General features: G+C 43.2%; 1 protein-coding gene across 1 annotated transcript; it reads left to right on the top strand.

Moving 5' to 3' along the window:
- Positions 1 to 8,221: 8,221 nt before the first annotated feature.
- On the top strand, positions 8,222 to 14,095 carry LOC310662575 (vomeronasal type-2 receptor 26-like; the record flags this gene model as incomplete). The annotated part of the gene is made up of 5 exons (XM_083409513.1): positions 8,222 to 8,383; positions 8,840 to 9,691; positions 10,920 to 11,147; positions 11,921 to 12,047; positions 13,194 to 14,095. The coding sequence occupies 5 exons, from the start codon at positions 8,222 to 8,224 to the stop codon at positions 14,093 to 14,095; spliced, it is 2,271 nt and encodes a 756-aa protein (XP_083265639.1).
- Between the last annotated feature and the right edge of the window lie 2,711 nt (positions 14,096 to 16,806).

The following is a 16,806-nucleotide window of genomic DNA, read 5'->3' as shown; positions in this document are numbered from 1 at the left end:
GACATGTCTTTCTTCGATTGCCCCCTCCCCCTCCAAATACTCTGGTTTGCGTGAGAGAGCGTCCGCCCTGACGTTCTCTGGGCCTGGTACATAACAAATCTCAAAGTGAAATTTGGAAAATTCCTGTGCCCATCTCACTTGTCGTTGGTTGAGTACTCGAGCTGTTCTCCAATACTCCAAATTCTTGTGGTCGGTGCACACTTGCACCTTGTGTTGTGCCCCAATCAATAAATGTCTCCACCTCCGGAACGCTTCGTGAATGGCGAGTAGTTCCCTGTCATACACCGTGTAGTTCCACTCGGACTTATTCAGCTTCCTCGAGAAGAAGGCACACGGTCTCCACTCCGACGTATTCCTTCCCGGCTGAAGAAGTACCGCCCCTACCGCTCGGTCTGACGCGTCTGTTTCCACTCTCATGGGCTTCTGTAGGTCCACATGCAGAAGTTGTTCTTCCGAGGCGAAAGCCCTTTTCAGTTCTTCAAAAGCTCGCTCCGCCTCCGCCGTCCAAACAAATTTCTTCTTGCTACTGAGGCAGTCGGTGATGGGCGCCGTCAAGTGTGCAAAGTTCTTGATGAACTTCCGATAAAAGTTCCCAAACCCCAGGAATCTTTGCACATCCTTCTTGGTCTTTGGTGTCTTCCATTCCAGCACCGCCTGGACCTTGCCTGGATCCATGGCCAATCCTTTGTCTGACAAGCGGTACCCCAGGAATTCCACCTCCTTGGCATGAAACTGGCACTTCTCCAGTTTCACCCACAGCTGATTGGCTTGCAGCCGGCCCAACACTTCTCTCACGTCCCTCACATGCTGCTCTTCATCTTCCGAATACACCAACACGTCATCTAAAAAGGCCACACAATTCTTGTAGAGCAAAGGTCCCAAGACGTGGTTGATAAAACTTTGAAAACATGCGGAGCCGGCTTGGAGACCGAAGGGCATTACGAGGTATTCAAATGATCCCAAAGGGGTGAACATGGTGGTCTTCCATTCATCCCCCTTCCTTATGCGTATCAGATTGTACGCCCCCCGCAGGTCCAGTTTTGTAAAAATCTTCCCCTTCCTCACCCTGGTCAGAATGTCATCAATTCGGGGCATAGGAAAAGCCAGGGGTTCCGACACGGCATTTAGGCCCCTGAAGTCCACTACAAGTCTTGGCTTATCTGTGTTTTTTTTGTCCACAAAAAACACTGGGCTGCCCCCCACCGCTCGGGACTCTCTGATGAAACCTCGCTTCAGGTTTTTGTCAATGAACTCCCTCAGCTCCTGCATCTCCCTGTCTGACATGGCGTACAGCTTGCCCACTGGGAGTTGAGCCCCAGGGAGTAGGTTGATTTGACAGTCAAAGGGTCTATGCGGCGGCAGTTTGTCCGCTTCCCTTTCGCTAAATACGTTGCTCAGATCTGCATATTGCGGAGGCACCTCCCCTTTATTCATTACCTCCATCCCAGCTAGGGTGAGCCTGGCTCCCCCTGGATCCTTCCCCTGCTTGCAGTGTTCTAGGCAATGCGCTGACCCAAAGGAGACCACCCTCTGATGCCAGCCCACTAGAGGATCGTGTAGTGCCAGCCAGCTCATCCCCAAAATGATGGGAGCTCCTCCCAAGGTGGCCACATTAAACGCTATCCTCTCGGTGTGCCTTGCCACCCTCATTATCATAGGGACTGTCTGTTGGTTCACTTCTCCTCCCAACAGCTCTCTGCCATCAATTGTGGTCACCTGCAGGGGTTTACTTAAGGGGAGGGTTTGTATCTGGTGCTCAGCTGCGAACTCCTTACTCATGAAATTACAGGAGCTGCCTGAATCCAGAAGGGCCTTGATCTGTAGGGGGTGTCCGTTTGGCAGCTCTAGCAACACCTCTATCACTAGAGCAGGTCTGGGAGGTTCTGGTGAGGGCACTTTCACTGCTTTTGGGCCTGGCTGCTGTGCCCCGATGGTGGCAGCCAGGCGTTGGCTTTTACTTGCTCCTTGCTTTCCTCCTCCTCTCCCCCAACAGCTCCTGCCATGCCTTGCCATTCCTTTCTTCGTGGACAGACTCTGGCAAAGTGTCCTGGCTGTTGGCATAGATAACATTTCTTGGCGCTCTTTCCCTCCTTCTTCCGCCCTTCACCGAGGTTTGAAACTGCGCGCGCCCGCGCTGTTCCAACTTCCATCGGCTCTGCCGGCGGGAAAGGCTGCTCTGGAATGTCTGGAATGCGGAGCTCCCTCCAACGTTCTCCTTTCCCCTCCCGCTTCTCCAAAGCCCTCGCTTCCTGGCGCGCTCCTATGGCCAGCGCGGATTTAGTCAGCTGGTCCATAGACTCCGCTCTGAGGGCCCGGGAAAGTTCATCTTTTAAGGACGAAGAGAGCCCTTCTTCGAAAAGCATCTGCATGGGCTCCGACGATAAGTCCCACCCCAATCTATGAATCAACATAGTGAACTCAGTCCAGTACTCACGGACAGACCGGTTCCCCTGTTTGCAAGCCATTAACTGCCTTCGCACCCCTCCCTGCTCAATATCGCTGGAAAACATCAGGTCCATGGCACGAAAAAACTTCATCGTGTCCTTTAGGATCTCATTATTTGCTGCCATCAAGGGTCTAACCCAGTCCTTCGCCCCTGATTCGAGATGGCTAATTACAAAAGCCACTCGCGATTCCTCATCAGGGAAGTCATCAAATTGCAGATTGAGAGCGTATTGCATCTCTGTCCTAAAGGCAGGATAGTTTCTGGGGTCCCCCCCAAATTTCTGCACCAATCCTGGCATCTTTCTGGTGAGCGGGGTGGTTTTCTCCTTCCCCCTTTCTGCATCCTGAGCCCTCCTCTCCTCCAGCCTCGCCGTTTGCAAGGCAAGCTGGATCTCCAACGTCCTGTACCTTTCCTCCAGGCTTGGACCTCCTCCAGCTGCTCCTGCTCCTCCGGTTCCTGCTGGTTCGCTCATGATGCCTCTCCCTGGCACAAGCTAGCTTTCGGAGACTTTCGGATTGCTGTGATGGGATGAAGAGCTGCTTGTGCGTAAACTGCAAGTCCCTCAGAGTTTGAACAAGTTCTCAAACCTCTGCCTGTGACGGAGCCCCTCCAGCATGGCTGCGTCAATCGCTAGCAGAATCCGAAAGTGGCTGCTTTCGGAAACGTTTCCAACATAAAGCTCCTTAACGGAAACACGTCTTCTGGACTCTCGGCGTGACAGTTTCCGGCGAGGAACGGGTGTCCCTATAGGAGGTCCTGAGACCTCCCCACTGTTTTCGCTGGAAGCGTCTCTGAGCCATTCCTCCAACTCTCCTTCCCTTGACGTTCCTGTTCGCCCCCTACTGGTTCCCTCTTCAGCTGTTACGTCTCTCTCCACCTCAGAGAGCCTTTGCACCTCCTGTCCTGCCGATGGCAGTTCCCTGACACATATCTGCTAAAAAAATTCTCAATTCTCGCCCAACCATTGCCACAGTATCTTTTCTCCTGGCTGATCAAGAGGAGCAGGTGACAGCAAAGGTTGCAAGGTTTTTAGCTGGGGCAATCGGAATAAGGTCCACTATTGGATTGCTGATTTAGGACCCTTAACTGTGTTTTATATAATTGACTTTTTATTTTGTTTTGTGTATATCACAATGTTCTTCTGTTGCTATGGCCAACGGCTGCCGCAAATAATGTTTTATTCTATTCTAACCATTGGATCTTCCACAGTTATCACAAGGTCATCTGCAAATGTTTTTAGTTTATATGCTTTACTCCCCACTGTTATTCCTTTTACTGCATACCTTCAAATGATCTTATGTTTCTCACCAATGTCTCTAAAGCTAAAATAAACAGTAGTGGCAACAGGGGACACTACTGTTTTGCCCCTTTCATTATTTTACATCTTTCTGTTATTACATTGTTCACAATCAGCATGGCCTGCTCATCTGAATAAATTGTGTGAATTCCCCTAAGGAATGACTCTCTGAAATTCATCATTTCTATTGTTTTCTTCATGAAGATCCATGATACATTATCAAAGGCCTTCTCCGCATTTAAAAATATCAATGTTGCTTGCTTTTCATTCCTGACCTCCAGATATTCAATTACATCAATTATGTTTCTTATGTTTTCTTTCATCTGGCAGCCAGGTAGAAAGCCGGCCAAATCTTGGTGAATTAAATCCTATAAGACCCTTTTCATACGAATTGCCATTATATTGGAAAATAACTCTTAATCATTATTTAAGAACGAGATCGGCCTATAATTTTGAACAAAAAGTCCTTCCCCATCCTTTGTATGTGTGGACAAACAATCTGTCACAGACAAATAACTGATGCCATGCAATGTACTCATCTGCCTTTGCAATACTCCCCCATGGTCTGCACAGTCAATGGACCTGCTTTGCAGGAGGTTGGACCAGATGACACCCAACATTCCTTCAAGCTCTACAATTCCATGATTCTATGACCTTGGAAGAAGTTCCATGCATATAAAGCTTTAGACAGCTAGACGTTCTCCACACAGGAATCCTTCTTTCATGGGGAATCTCAATACACAAAGTTGTAACTACATAGAACTCATCCCAATGCTTGCTCTGCTAGAGCAAAAGATGTGGGTGAGTGTGGCACTGGTGGTGGTTGGGCTAGCCTGATTGATGGTGCTTATTATTCATTTATTAAATTTATATACCACCCTTCATCCGTAGATCTCAGGGCAGTTGATGACATAAAATTGCAAGATAAAAACACAATACATATAATAAAAACAATAATGGATACACAACCTCCTTTCCCACCACCCTCACCCCCTCCAACAAACACATATAAAAGGCTATAGGATGTTAATCAGTCCAAGACCTGCTTGATGAATAATGTTTTCATCGCACACTAAAGGTGTATAATGAAAGCGTCAGTCAAACAACCCTGGGAAGAGCATTCAACAAATTAGGAACCACTGCAGAGCTTTTGTGGAGGTGGCATAAGAAGAAGGGCCTCAGATGACAATCACAGGATCCAGGTAGGTTCAGAAAAAGATAGGTGGTCCTTGAGGTATTGGGGTCCTAAGGCTATATAGGTCAAAATTAGCACTTTGAATTGGTCCCATGCAGCCATGTATGTTCATTTTGTCAATGCATAGAATGATTTATGTGAAACCCCAAGGAATTGAAACTTTGTTGAAACATACACACAGTCAAAATTTAGGACTGAAAATCTTTCTTCCTGACATTATGCAATGGGCACACAGTGTGATGTAAAGGTTAGAGTGTTGGACTAGGAACTAGCAGAGTTTGAATCCCTACACAGCCATGAAGCTCACTGCGGAACCTTGGAGAAGTCACCATCTCTTAGCCTAACCTACCTCACAGGATTGTTTTGAGGATTAAATGGGGGAGGAAGACTATGTGACCACGTTGAGATCCTTGGAAGATAAAGGTGGTATATAAAATGTGATGAAGAAATGATCAAACATATATAGTATTGCATAAATAAATACTGTTAATAATTTAGAAATTGTAGTAATGACAATAAATGGGACAAGCAAGAATTTGAAGTGATCTAACAGAAAAAGATATTCCCATCATGATAACATCGAACCTTAGATTTCTTAACAACAATAAAAAAGTCCTTCCAGTAGCACCTTAGAGACCAACTAAGTTTGTTATTGGTATGAGCTTTCGTGTGCACGCACACTTCTTCAGTTACCAGGTTGATGGACTTCCATTTCATGCAGCTCAATGTGGTGCCTTCCATAGTTCTAGTTACAGATAGGTAGCCATGCTCGTCTGCCATAGTCGAAACAATATTAAAAAAATTCCTTCCAGTAGCACTTTAGAGACCAACTAATTTTGTTATTGGTAATAATAATAAATAATAATAATATTAAAAATATGTATACCCCGCCCTCCCAAGCCAGAAATGGGCTCAGGGAAGCTAACACCAATAAAATTACAATAAAACGTAATAGAAAAAAAAGTCAATAAAAAAATGGGTTAAAATACAGATTAAAATACAATTTAAAATGCAGCCTCATTTTAGTAGTAGCCCATAAATCGAAAGCATAAGGGGAGGGAAATATAAGGGTCAGACTGAGTCCAAATCAAAGGCCTGGCAGAACAGCTTTGTCTTGCAGGCCCTGCCGAAAGATGTCAAATCCTGCAGGCCCCTGGTCTCTTGTGACAGAGCATTCCACCAAGTCAGGGCAAGTACTGAAAAGACCCTGGCCGTAGTGGATACCAGTCTAGCCACCTTGCGGCTCAGGACCTCCAAAGTGTTGTTATTTTGTTGACCCTAAGGTACTCCGCAGGGCATACCAGGAGAGGCAGTCCCATAGTACGAGGGTCCTAGGCCACATAGGGCTTTAAAGGTCAAAACCAGCACCTGAAACCTGACCCTGTACTCCACCAGGAACCAGTACGGCTGATAAAGCACTGAATGAATGTGATCCCGTGGCAAGGTCCCCGTAAAGAACCTTGCAGTGGCATTCTGCACCTGCTGGAGTTTCTGGGTCACCTTCAAGGGCACCCTGCGTAGAGCAAGTTACAATAATCAAGACTGGAGGTGACCATCGCATGGATCACTGTGGCCAGATCAGGGTGAGAAAGGTAAGGGACCAACTGCTTCATACGGTGGAGATAGAATGAGCTTTCGTGTGCATGCACACTTCTTTAGATACATATCTGAAGAAGTGTGCATACACATGAAAGTTCATACCAATAACAAACTTAGTTGGTCTCTAATGTCCTACTGGTAGGATTTTTTTTATTTTGTTTCGACTACGGCAGACTAACACGGCTACCTACCTGTAACTTAGATTTTCTGGCCTTTAAGTGAATGGTCTGTTTGTGTGAAGTTAACTCTAGTCCTGGACAAAAGGAGTGTACAACTTTCTGGCTAAGTGCCACTGGCCATTTGTTACCCCTCAGAAAAGAAAATATAGCTGTAGAGTTTAGGCAGAAAAATACACGTAGTACTTTTGTTATTCATGGCACAACTTCAAGGAACATCAATACACAGGGGAGATTTTAATCACACCAATTATTGTCAAAATTACTGGCATCCATCCTCTGAAACAATGGAGGGACAGATGTCTTCATCAAGATCAACAATCAGAATCTGGAAAAGAACATATAAATACCTTGTAATCTTGAGCACCGAATATAGGCATAGGCAGGGCTCTGTCATTTTCTTTTATGATTATTTCCCCTATACATGTTGGAGAGAATCAGTTTCTCATCAACTGATTCTGTCACAATTTTAAGCGCCAAAAAGTATAGTGAGAATATTCCTGTCCTCATCCTGTCTCCTTGCCAACTGAATAATCCAGTTCTCAAATATTTTCTGCGCAAATCTTGACCTCTTTGGTTAGGTATGAATAAAAGCACATGAACACATTATGAACCATAACATTACCTAACAATAATGCATTTCACATTCTTTTGGACAAACCCATGGAGAATCTTCGGTGTTACACTTACTTTATTTGTACACCAATGAAAAATTCTTGATATTTCTAGTTGAACGGGAACATATGAAGATTTTAATTCACACAGGGGGAAAGTGAGGAGATGAACAGAGTTGCTGTTCGGAAACACTGATTAAAGAGAACCATTATAGAATATAAAACCAGGAGATGGTTTACAGATACCATCAGATACATTCTGTAGGAAAAAGAAAATAGCTACATATACTGCTGTAGATGTAAACATGAGAATGTTGATTTGGAGCTGAAACTTTTTCAACAGGAACATGCTTATGGTGGTGTTGCTGCTTGTTCTTCTGTCTCATGCTGTATGCAAGAAGTATTCCATTAACTGCAGCATATATGATGATCCCCTCCCTATTCCTCATGAATTTTACCAACCAGGTGACCTCATCATTGGGGAGATGGTTTCCCAAGTCTTCTTAAACTATAATAGCCTCAGTTTCAAGGAACAGCCTACACAGATCTTGATTGATGAACCAGTGTAAGACAAATTCTGTTTTCTCTCCCTTTCAGTCTACAGAATGTATTTTAAATCTCAATTCTTTTTAAGTCCATTATTTTCTATCGTTCTAAAGTTTGCCACCATCTCGGAAACATTTGGATAAAAGATGCTGAAGAGTACAAATGCATTTTGTTGTGGTGGTGGTGATTTTATTAAACAGCTGTCACCTTTATTACAGTTCAGTGCCTAAGAACTACCAGCACATCCTGGCCTTAGCATTTGCTGTCAAAGAGATCAATGAGAATCCCAACATCTTGCCAAACGTCTCTCTGGGTATCCGTATCCTCAATAGTTACTTGACTGCAAGAATGACTTATAAGGCCACACTGAGCCTGCTTTCCACACAAAAGAAGTTTGTTCCCAATTTCAGTTGTGACAAGCAGAGCCAATTGATAGCTATCATTGGAGGATGTTTCTCTGAGATCTCTGTCAATATGGCTTTCATTTCAGCCACCCACAAAACTCCACAGGTAAGCTGTGTGTATGAGGGTATGAAGCATGCACATATGGCATAGCATCTTGCTCTTATGAAAGCAGTTTTGACCATACTCCTAGTGATATTTTGGTAAGCAGATTGTTTAAATTGAGTCTTGATTATGAAAACTGCAGGTGGACTCACAGTTACTTTGAAAGCTTTACTCAATTACTGTTCATCAGCTGCTAGGGCTGTGCATGCCCCTCAAGTCCTATTCTGGATAGTAATTGTTCAGTTATCTGAATACGCCTGAAAACTGCCTAAGTTTATTCCACTCTAGCCTGGCTTGTGATCCTAAAATACAAAACTCCAGAAATTCCTTTTGCTTGCATTTGTAAACTCAAATGACCATTTTGCTGACATACATGAATGACAATTGGATAAATGCAATCCAGTACAACTCCATAAGGGATAAGATTAATCCCTAAAATTCTTATACATTTTATTTCAGCTCCCTTACGGATCATTCTTGCCATTTAAAGGATCCAAAATGCTATTCCCTTTTCTATACCAAATGGTCCCAACTGAATCCTACCAGCAAATGGGAGTTGTGAGATTACTTCAGCATTTTGGATGGAAATGGGTTGGGGTTGGTGCTGTGAATGATGACAAAGGGGACAGGTTTTTACAGACAATGATGCCAATGCTTTCCCAGAATGGCATATGTTATGCCTTCATAGTAAGAATGCCAAAATGGGATTATGTGGAGGGGATGGTAGACTTGATGTTAAAGCAGTTTAAAAATTACAAAGTTATGTTTGAGAATAATGCCAATATATTTTTTGTATATGGAGAACCTCCATCCTTTCAGATTGTGAGGATATTTCTTTTTCTAGCAACCTATATGGAATGGCCTCCTCTTGGTAAAGTGTGGATTGTTACATCCCACTGGGATTTCACATCAGTGACCATTCAGAAGACATGGGATATGCAAACCTTCCATGGTTCCATATCTTTCACTGCTCACTCAAATCAGCCACCAGGCTTCCAAAAATTTATTAAGGAGATAACGCCTTTTGGGGTGAAAGGAGATGGATTTATCCAGGACTTCTGGGAACAGGCATTCAGCTGTTCATTAAAGAAGCAGGAGGAAGATGAAAAGGAAACATGCACTGGGAAGGAGAAGCTGGAGAGCATTCCTGGTATTTTGTTTGAAATGAAGATGACTGGCCATAGTTACAGTGTCTACAATGCTGTCTATGCCGTGGCACATGCTTTGCACGACCTATACAGATTGAGACTGAAGCATAGAAGGTTGTTAGAAGATTGGAGATCGGTGTTTCAGAAAGTGCAGCCATGGCAGGTTATTACAACACTCTCTTTCTTTCTTTCTTTCTTTCTTTCTTTCTCTCTCTCTCTCTCTCTCTCTCCCCCCCTTTTAGGCAAGCTCATTAATGAACCAATATTTTAAAAACCATTCACTCAAAATATTTTGGTGTTCTCTCTGTTTTATGCTGTTCTTGATTATGAATCCATTTGGGTAATTAATGCTAGCTTCATTATAAAATAGTGAAGGTTGAAATTGGGACAAATGAAGACAACTAGGAGACTGCTCCCCACATCAAACGGGGGGTGGGGTGCCTTTTGTGTGGTCGTGCACAGCCCCCTGGATCCCAGTGCGGCTCCTGGTAGTTCGGGCTGGCTTCATCCTCCCCAGACTGGATACCTGGAGGTCTCTGCCTACCTCAGCAAATCGCCCAATCCCGCCTGGGGAGGCGTTGCCAGTGGGTTGGCCAGGTAAGCGGAGGGACCACATAACAGAAGGCGAATCTTACCTGCGAAGCTTCAGTTGGCTCCAGATCTTCTCCTACCCTGCCCTCCCTCAGTTAAGTCTTCTTTTGCAGGTTAACCTCTTCTCCACAGGTACGCAGGCGCTGCTACATCAGGGTCACTGTTGAAGGGCTGGAAAGTAATTTTCCTGCATTGGCAGGTTTTGCCTTTCCCGTAGCAGGTCTTGGCAGTTTCAGGTCTTGGGGGTTTCAGGTCTTGGGTGGAATCCTTCAGTCTATCTTCCAAAATGGGTGGGGCGTGAAGCGGTGACCCACTCCCCCCTTGCGGCGGTGATACCAGAGTTCCCTGTTAAAGGGGTCTTGAGGGGAGGCATTGGCCATAAGCCAAGAGATTGTCATTGCTCTCCCCGCCAATGGCGGCAAAGCGGTCGGTGGGCTCTCTGCTTGAACATATGTTCTCCAGAGCAAGCCCAATCCTCACACATTCTGCATAAACCTGATGTCTCCCAGATCCCCGGCTGGGAGCTAGGAAGAATAAACGCTCAAGGCCTGAGCCCAGGTCTCCCTACATCTGAAATTTAATAAAGTTGTGGCCAATTTTAATCCTATAGCACGTTGTCTTGAAACAGTATTCTGCTAAGGGGTCACCTGGGGTTGGGGGGACTCCGCCTGTCCATGCAAATATAGAATCACAGCATATAGTGTCCAAAATTAAAACTTAGTATAATAGCCCTTTGTGAAGCTCAATGAAATCATTCCAAAACCTAGTTCTTACTTTCTTTGGATTCTCTTTGAATACAGATCCATCACTTTCTAAAGCTCATCATGTTCAATAACAGTGTTGGAGAAACAATACGTTTTGATGACAATGGAGAATTAGTAACAGGCTTTGATGTTACAAATTGGATGATGTTTCTGAATGCGTCAGTGGTTAGAGTAAAAGTTGGAACACTAGATCCTCAGGCTCCTCGAGGCAAAGAGTTAGCCATTCATGATGAGCAAATTGTCTGGCACCAAAGCTTTAATCAGGTAAGACATAATGACAATACGTTCATCAGACCAGTTCCTTCTTCTGGCTCCTCTTTAGGTACTAAAATATGCCTGGTACTTTAAAGATCCCCCCTTTCTTTCTAAAGAAATATAGACAGACTAGTGATATCTCTTTGATCTTTACCTGCATTTTTCAGAGAATCTTCCAGTTTATTGTATTTTTTCAGTTTTTTAATAAACAGGATATCTTGAGACACATACCCCTGCAAATTGCTGTTACAATTGCTCCTGTATAACCAGGTTATTTCATGTGAAGCAGATTTATTAGTTTTTGGTACAACTTACTGAAAAAAGACCACTGAAATTTCTTCATGCTTCCTAAACTCATTCTCAATTACAAGGGGCCTTTATCACCTTGCTACTTATGTCTATGTTCTGGGCATAAGAGCAGCAATACAGTTTAAAGGGTTGTCCTCAGAAGTGTTATTCTAGTTAATCATGTTTAACTGGGTGTGGGGAGAGCAGCTCTGAAAAGGTTTAGGCTTTAGAAATGTCATTTCATTTCATTTCATTGGTAAATCATGTCCATTTAGAAAAAGAAATAGCTCAGACATGGAATCACATACCACCCTCACTTATGGTTTCCTCCTGAAGCTCAGTCCTATACCGATAGCTTCAGTGGATGGACAGAACTATAAGACTGGTTGAACTAAAGCTCCCTTCTTTCACTATTTACAAACCTACCATTCTTAAAAAACAAACAACTCCCCCTCTTCGTATTATTTCTGAACATCCATCATGTTTCTGTGCAGGTACTACCAGTTTCTGTGTGTAATGACAACTGCTATCCTGGCTACAACAGGAAAAAGAAGGAAGGAGCAAAATTTTGCTGCTATGATTGTGTGCCATGTCCAGAAGGGATGATCTCTGATAAGAAAGGTGAGAGACAGAATAATAGCAAAAACAACAACAATAACAATACGACGATTATTTATATGCCACCCATCCGACTGGGTTGCCCCAGCCACTCTGGGTGGCTCCATTCAAAATATTTAAATACAAAAAAAATCAAACATGACAAACCTCACTATGCAGGGCTGCGGGTGTCTTCTAAAAGTCAAATATTTCCATAACATCTCATGGGATGGCATTCCACATGGGAGGTGCATCTACCAGGAAGGCCCCCTGCCTGGTTCCCTGTAACTTCACTTCGTACCAGAAAGCCCGTGAAACTGAACCTCGGTAGCCAGGATGGAGACGGTCCTTTGGGTATATAGCCCCGAGGCCATTTAGACGTTGAATTTTGCTTGGAAATGTACTGTGATCCAATGTAGATTCCACTCCCAGTCACCAGTCTAGCTGCTGCATTCTGGATTAGTTGTAGTTTCTGAGTCACCTTCAAAGGTAGCGCTACACAGAGCGCATTGCAGTAATTCAAGTGGGTGATAACTAGAGTATGTACCACTCTGGCAAGGGCCCATTGCCCAGGCCTGGATGGCTATGGTCTTGTGAATCATTGACCTTGGATAGCATAGTGCCACTTTAAGGTCATATGGGACACCCTTGTTAATACATGCATCCTTCTGGTCAGACCCAGAGGTAAGAATATTCTTCAGATAATGACTAAACCTACCTCCTTGGTAATGACATGATCTGGCTCTCAGACAACTCCTCCTGCCTGTAATCACTGTGATCAGATGTCCCAATAAAACTCCCCTACCGGAACCTGCCCAGCCATTCTGCTGACCAGGGCTTACTCCCATAGCAGCCTTGCCATCCTCCCCTTAAAAACAAATTATAAAATTAACTAATTTAGAAAATGCTAGACCCTCCCAAAAATAAAAATATTGAAATATCAAGCCATTTTCATAACAAAAGATATCTAGTATTTATAATGTAAACTGCATGAATATAATGGTGTTTTAAATTTTAAATAAATATTTTTCAAACAACACAGTACAGCTTTTTATCATTGTAAAAGAACAAAACCTCTCATGAGGTTTTAAGACTTCCTTAGACAGATGTTGTTCTGCATTTGAGAATATTAAAATCACTCTTCCTCTTCTTTAATTTTTATTTTTGAAGATATGGATTGCTGCATCAATTGTCCTGAAGACCAGTATGCCAATGAAAACCAAACTCAGTGCATTCCAAGGATTATAAGCTACCTTACTTACAATGAAGATTTGGGGATCATCTTATTTATTATGGCTATTTCTCTCTCTGTTGTCGCAGCTTTAGTTCTTGGAATTTTTATGAAGCACAAGGAGAGTCCAATAGTAAAAGCTAACAACCGGAACCTCACCTACATCCTTCTTGTTTCCCTCCTCCTTTGTTTCCTCTGTTCCCTGCTCTTCATCGGACAGCCTGGAAAGGCAACCTGCCCTCTCCGACAAACGGCTTTTGGCATCATCTTCTCTTTGGCACTCTCTTCTGTATTGGCAAAGACCATCACTGTGGTTCTGGCCTTCATGGCAACCAAACCAGGTGCCAAAATGAGGAAATGGGTTGGCAAAAGAACAGCAAATTCTATTATCCTTCTCTCCACTTTTATTCAAGTTGGTGTTTGTACTCTTTGGTTAAGTACCGCTCCTCCATTCCCAGATACAGACCCATATTCATTCTATGGGGAAATCATACTAGTTTGTAATGAGAATTCAGCTACCATGTTTTACTGTGTTTTGGGCTATATGGGCTCTCTAGCCATTATCAGTTTCATTGTGGCTTTTCTAGCCAGGAAGTTACCTGACAGTTTCAATGAAGCCAAGTTCATCACTTTCAGCATGTTGCTGTTTTGTAGTGTGTGGTTATCCTTTGTTCCCACCTATCTGAGCACCAAAGGAAAATACATGGTGGCTGTGGAGATCTTCTCCATCTTATGCTCCAGTGCTGGGTTACTGGGTTGCATCTTTTTCCCTAAATGCTACATCATTGTGCTGAGGCCTGACCTAAATAGTAAAGAGCATATAATGCAAAGGAAACTATGAAAGAGTTCTGTCTTCATCTTTTTATTTTTATCTTAGATGCAGTTTATTGGAAATCCACTGTTATTAGTTTCTCTGAATTCTGCTCCTGATCTGAACAGTAGCGGGCGAGTTATAGGAATAACAAAATGAAACCATATATCCACCTCTATATTGTAATACTACTTAAATGTATCATTGGAAATGCTGTTGCTAAGGATCTCATGTGAATTCAAGCATGGGTGCTTGATTATTCCTATTTCTTCTTCTATTACTACTTCTACTACTACTACTAATATTTTGTTATATACCTCACGCATCTGGCTGGGTTTCCCCAGCCACTCTGGGCGGCTTACAGCATATATATAAAAACATAGTAAAACATCAAACATTAAAACCTTCCCAATACAGGGCTGCCTATATTGTATAGTTCTTTGTCTCCTTGACATCTTAACGTAGGGCATTCCACAGGTAGGGCACCACTACCGAGAAGTCCCTCTGCCTGCTTCCCTGTAACTTTGCTTCTCGCAGTGAGGGAACCAGCAGAAGACCCTTGGAGGAGGACCTCAATGCCCAGGCTGAATGATGGAAGTGGAGATATAATGATAATACTACTACTATTACATAACCCACCCTTCACCCTAAGGTCCCAGTGTTGGTTACAACTATTAAAACACTACAATAGTATTAAAACACAATCATATACAATATGAAAAACCATTTAAAACAGAATTATAAAGATAAGGTGCATCCTAAAAATAGACATCTGCAGTGTCAAAAGCCAGCGTGAACAGGTACAACTCCAGCATTTGCCAAAAGCTGCATAATGATGGTGCTAGAAACCTCACCAGTTTCAGCTCTTGTTGTATCTGTCTAGCAGGCTTTCTGCAGTAGTGGAGAGGCACCTAAAAAAAAGATTTTGAAAAGACAGAATGCCCTTACCCAGGCTGTCAGCTACCAAACTTACAAGGTTGGTGGAATTAACAAGAGGGCATCATATGTCAATTTCAGTACCAGAGATGGTATGTAGGGAATGAGTAATCGGGTCCTGCATAGTTCAGGATTTTAAACGCTGATGTGAGCATCTTGAATTGGGCAAAGAAACAAAATGGCAACCAGTTCAGCTGTTTTAAAACAGAGGTCGTATCAGGTCTGAAGGAATTCCCAGCTAACAATCTGGCTGCTGCAATTTGGACAATTGAAGCTTCAATAGCATCAAAATGCACTGGGAAATCAATGAGAAGAAGCAGGATGGAACGTCCTGCATCTCTTTCCTGATAAATGTTATCAACCAGGGTGACCAAGGCAGTTTCTGTGTCTTGACCAGGCCTTAAACGATACTGGAATGGATCAAAGGAAACATATCTGCTAAAAAAATTCTCAGTAGCCATCAGCCAGCCACAACCCACCTTAAGCAGGTTGCATGCCTTCATTTTCTGTATTTTCTACTCTCCCATATATGATGAATATAATTTTTCATCAGTAATTAACCTCCACTCCAAAACCCTGACACCTATCTCCTATATTTAGGTGAATTAGTTGATAAGTAATCACTCCCACGTCATCATACAGCAGTGACCCCCCCCCCCAAAAAAAAAGTCCCAGAAAAAGTAGTAGGGCATTTATTTGAGACCAGGTATCAACATAAAATAGTTTAAAGTTCTAGTGAGGAATGTTGTTCATTGTGAGATATAGAAGACAAATCAAGACTCATATGAAGGAATTGTCTTTCATATAGCTTTATAGGTAACAACCAGCACTTTGAATTGTGACTGAAAACAGACCGGTAGTCAGTGGAGCCTGCAGATCTTCTGGCCTCTGCAGAAACCTGGGCATCCATGCTCAGGGCTGATTCCTGGAGCATACTCAGACTGCAAAGCTATGTCTTCAGGGGGCGAGTTACACTATTCAGCACAGGCTGACTTCCTATTCTCTGTTCTACCTTCCAACTGACCAAGATCACCTCAGTCTTGTCTGAATTAAGTGATTTACAAGCAAACAAACAGACATACAAAAAAACAAAAAATGATATTTTTGTTTTCTTTTTCCAAGAGGAAAAAGAAATACATTGAAAACATCCTGCCCAATTCTTTTTTAAAAAATATTTTTTATTAAGTTTACAGTTTTATAATCATCACAATAAGCAATATTTCAAAAACAGAAGAACAAATAACTCCACACCCCCACCCCCGACTTCCCTCAACTTCCTTTTCAGTTTTTTTGGACACTTGCTGTTGTTGCGATACTGCCGGGGAGACGGGGGCATCAGGCAGGCCCCCAGCTGGTCTCCGGATGATCACCAGTCTCCCGTGGAACAGCATCAGTCAATTAGCGATATGAGTCTCAGATACACTTAGAAACTCATGCACACTCTGTCAGCAGAGTGTGTAAGTCTCTGCAATGAAATATACAGACAGGGGAAACATATTTACAGCTTTATTCAACGTAGTTCAGAACAAAGGAAAAACATGAGTGCTTGCCTCCGTGTCCAGGAAAACAGCTGTAACAAATTTCATCAAATTCCTTAAGCTTTAACTTTCCTTCTATCTCTAGAAGGAAAGTTAAAGCTTTGATCAGGCATCCTGATCAAATTTGCAGATGACACCAAACTGGGAGGGGTGGCTAACACCCAAGAGGACAGGATCACACTTCAAAACGACCTTGACAGATTAGAGAACTGGGCCAAAACAAACAAGATGAATTTTAACAGGGAGAAATGTAAAGTATTGCACTTG

The sequence above is a fragment of the Podarcis tiliguerta genome (genome assembly GCF_965153285.1).
Source record: "Podarcis tiliguerta genome assembly, chromosome: 13".
NCBI lineage: Eukaryota > Metazoa > Chordata > Lepidosauria > Squamata > Lacertidae > Podarcis > Podarcis tiliguerta.
Note: the sequence above shows the minus strand (reverse complement) of the source record. Positions and strands in the feature narration are given on the sequence as shown.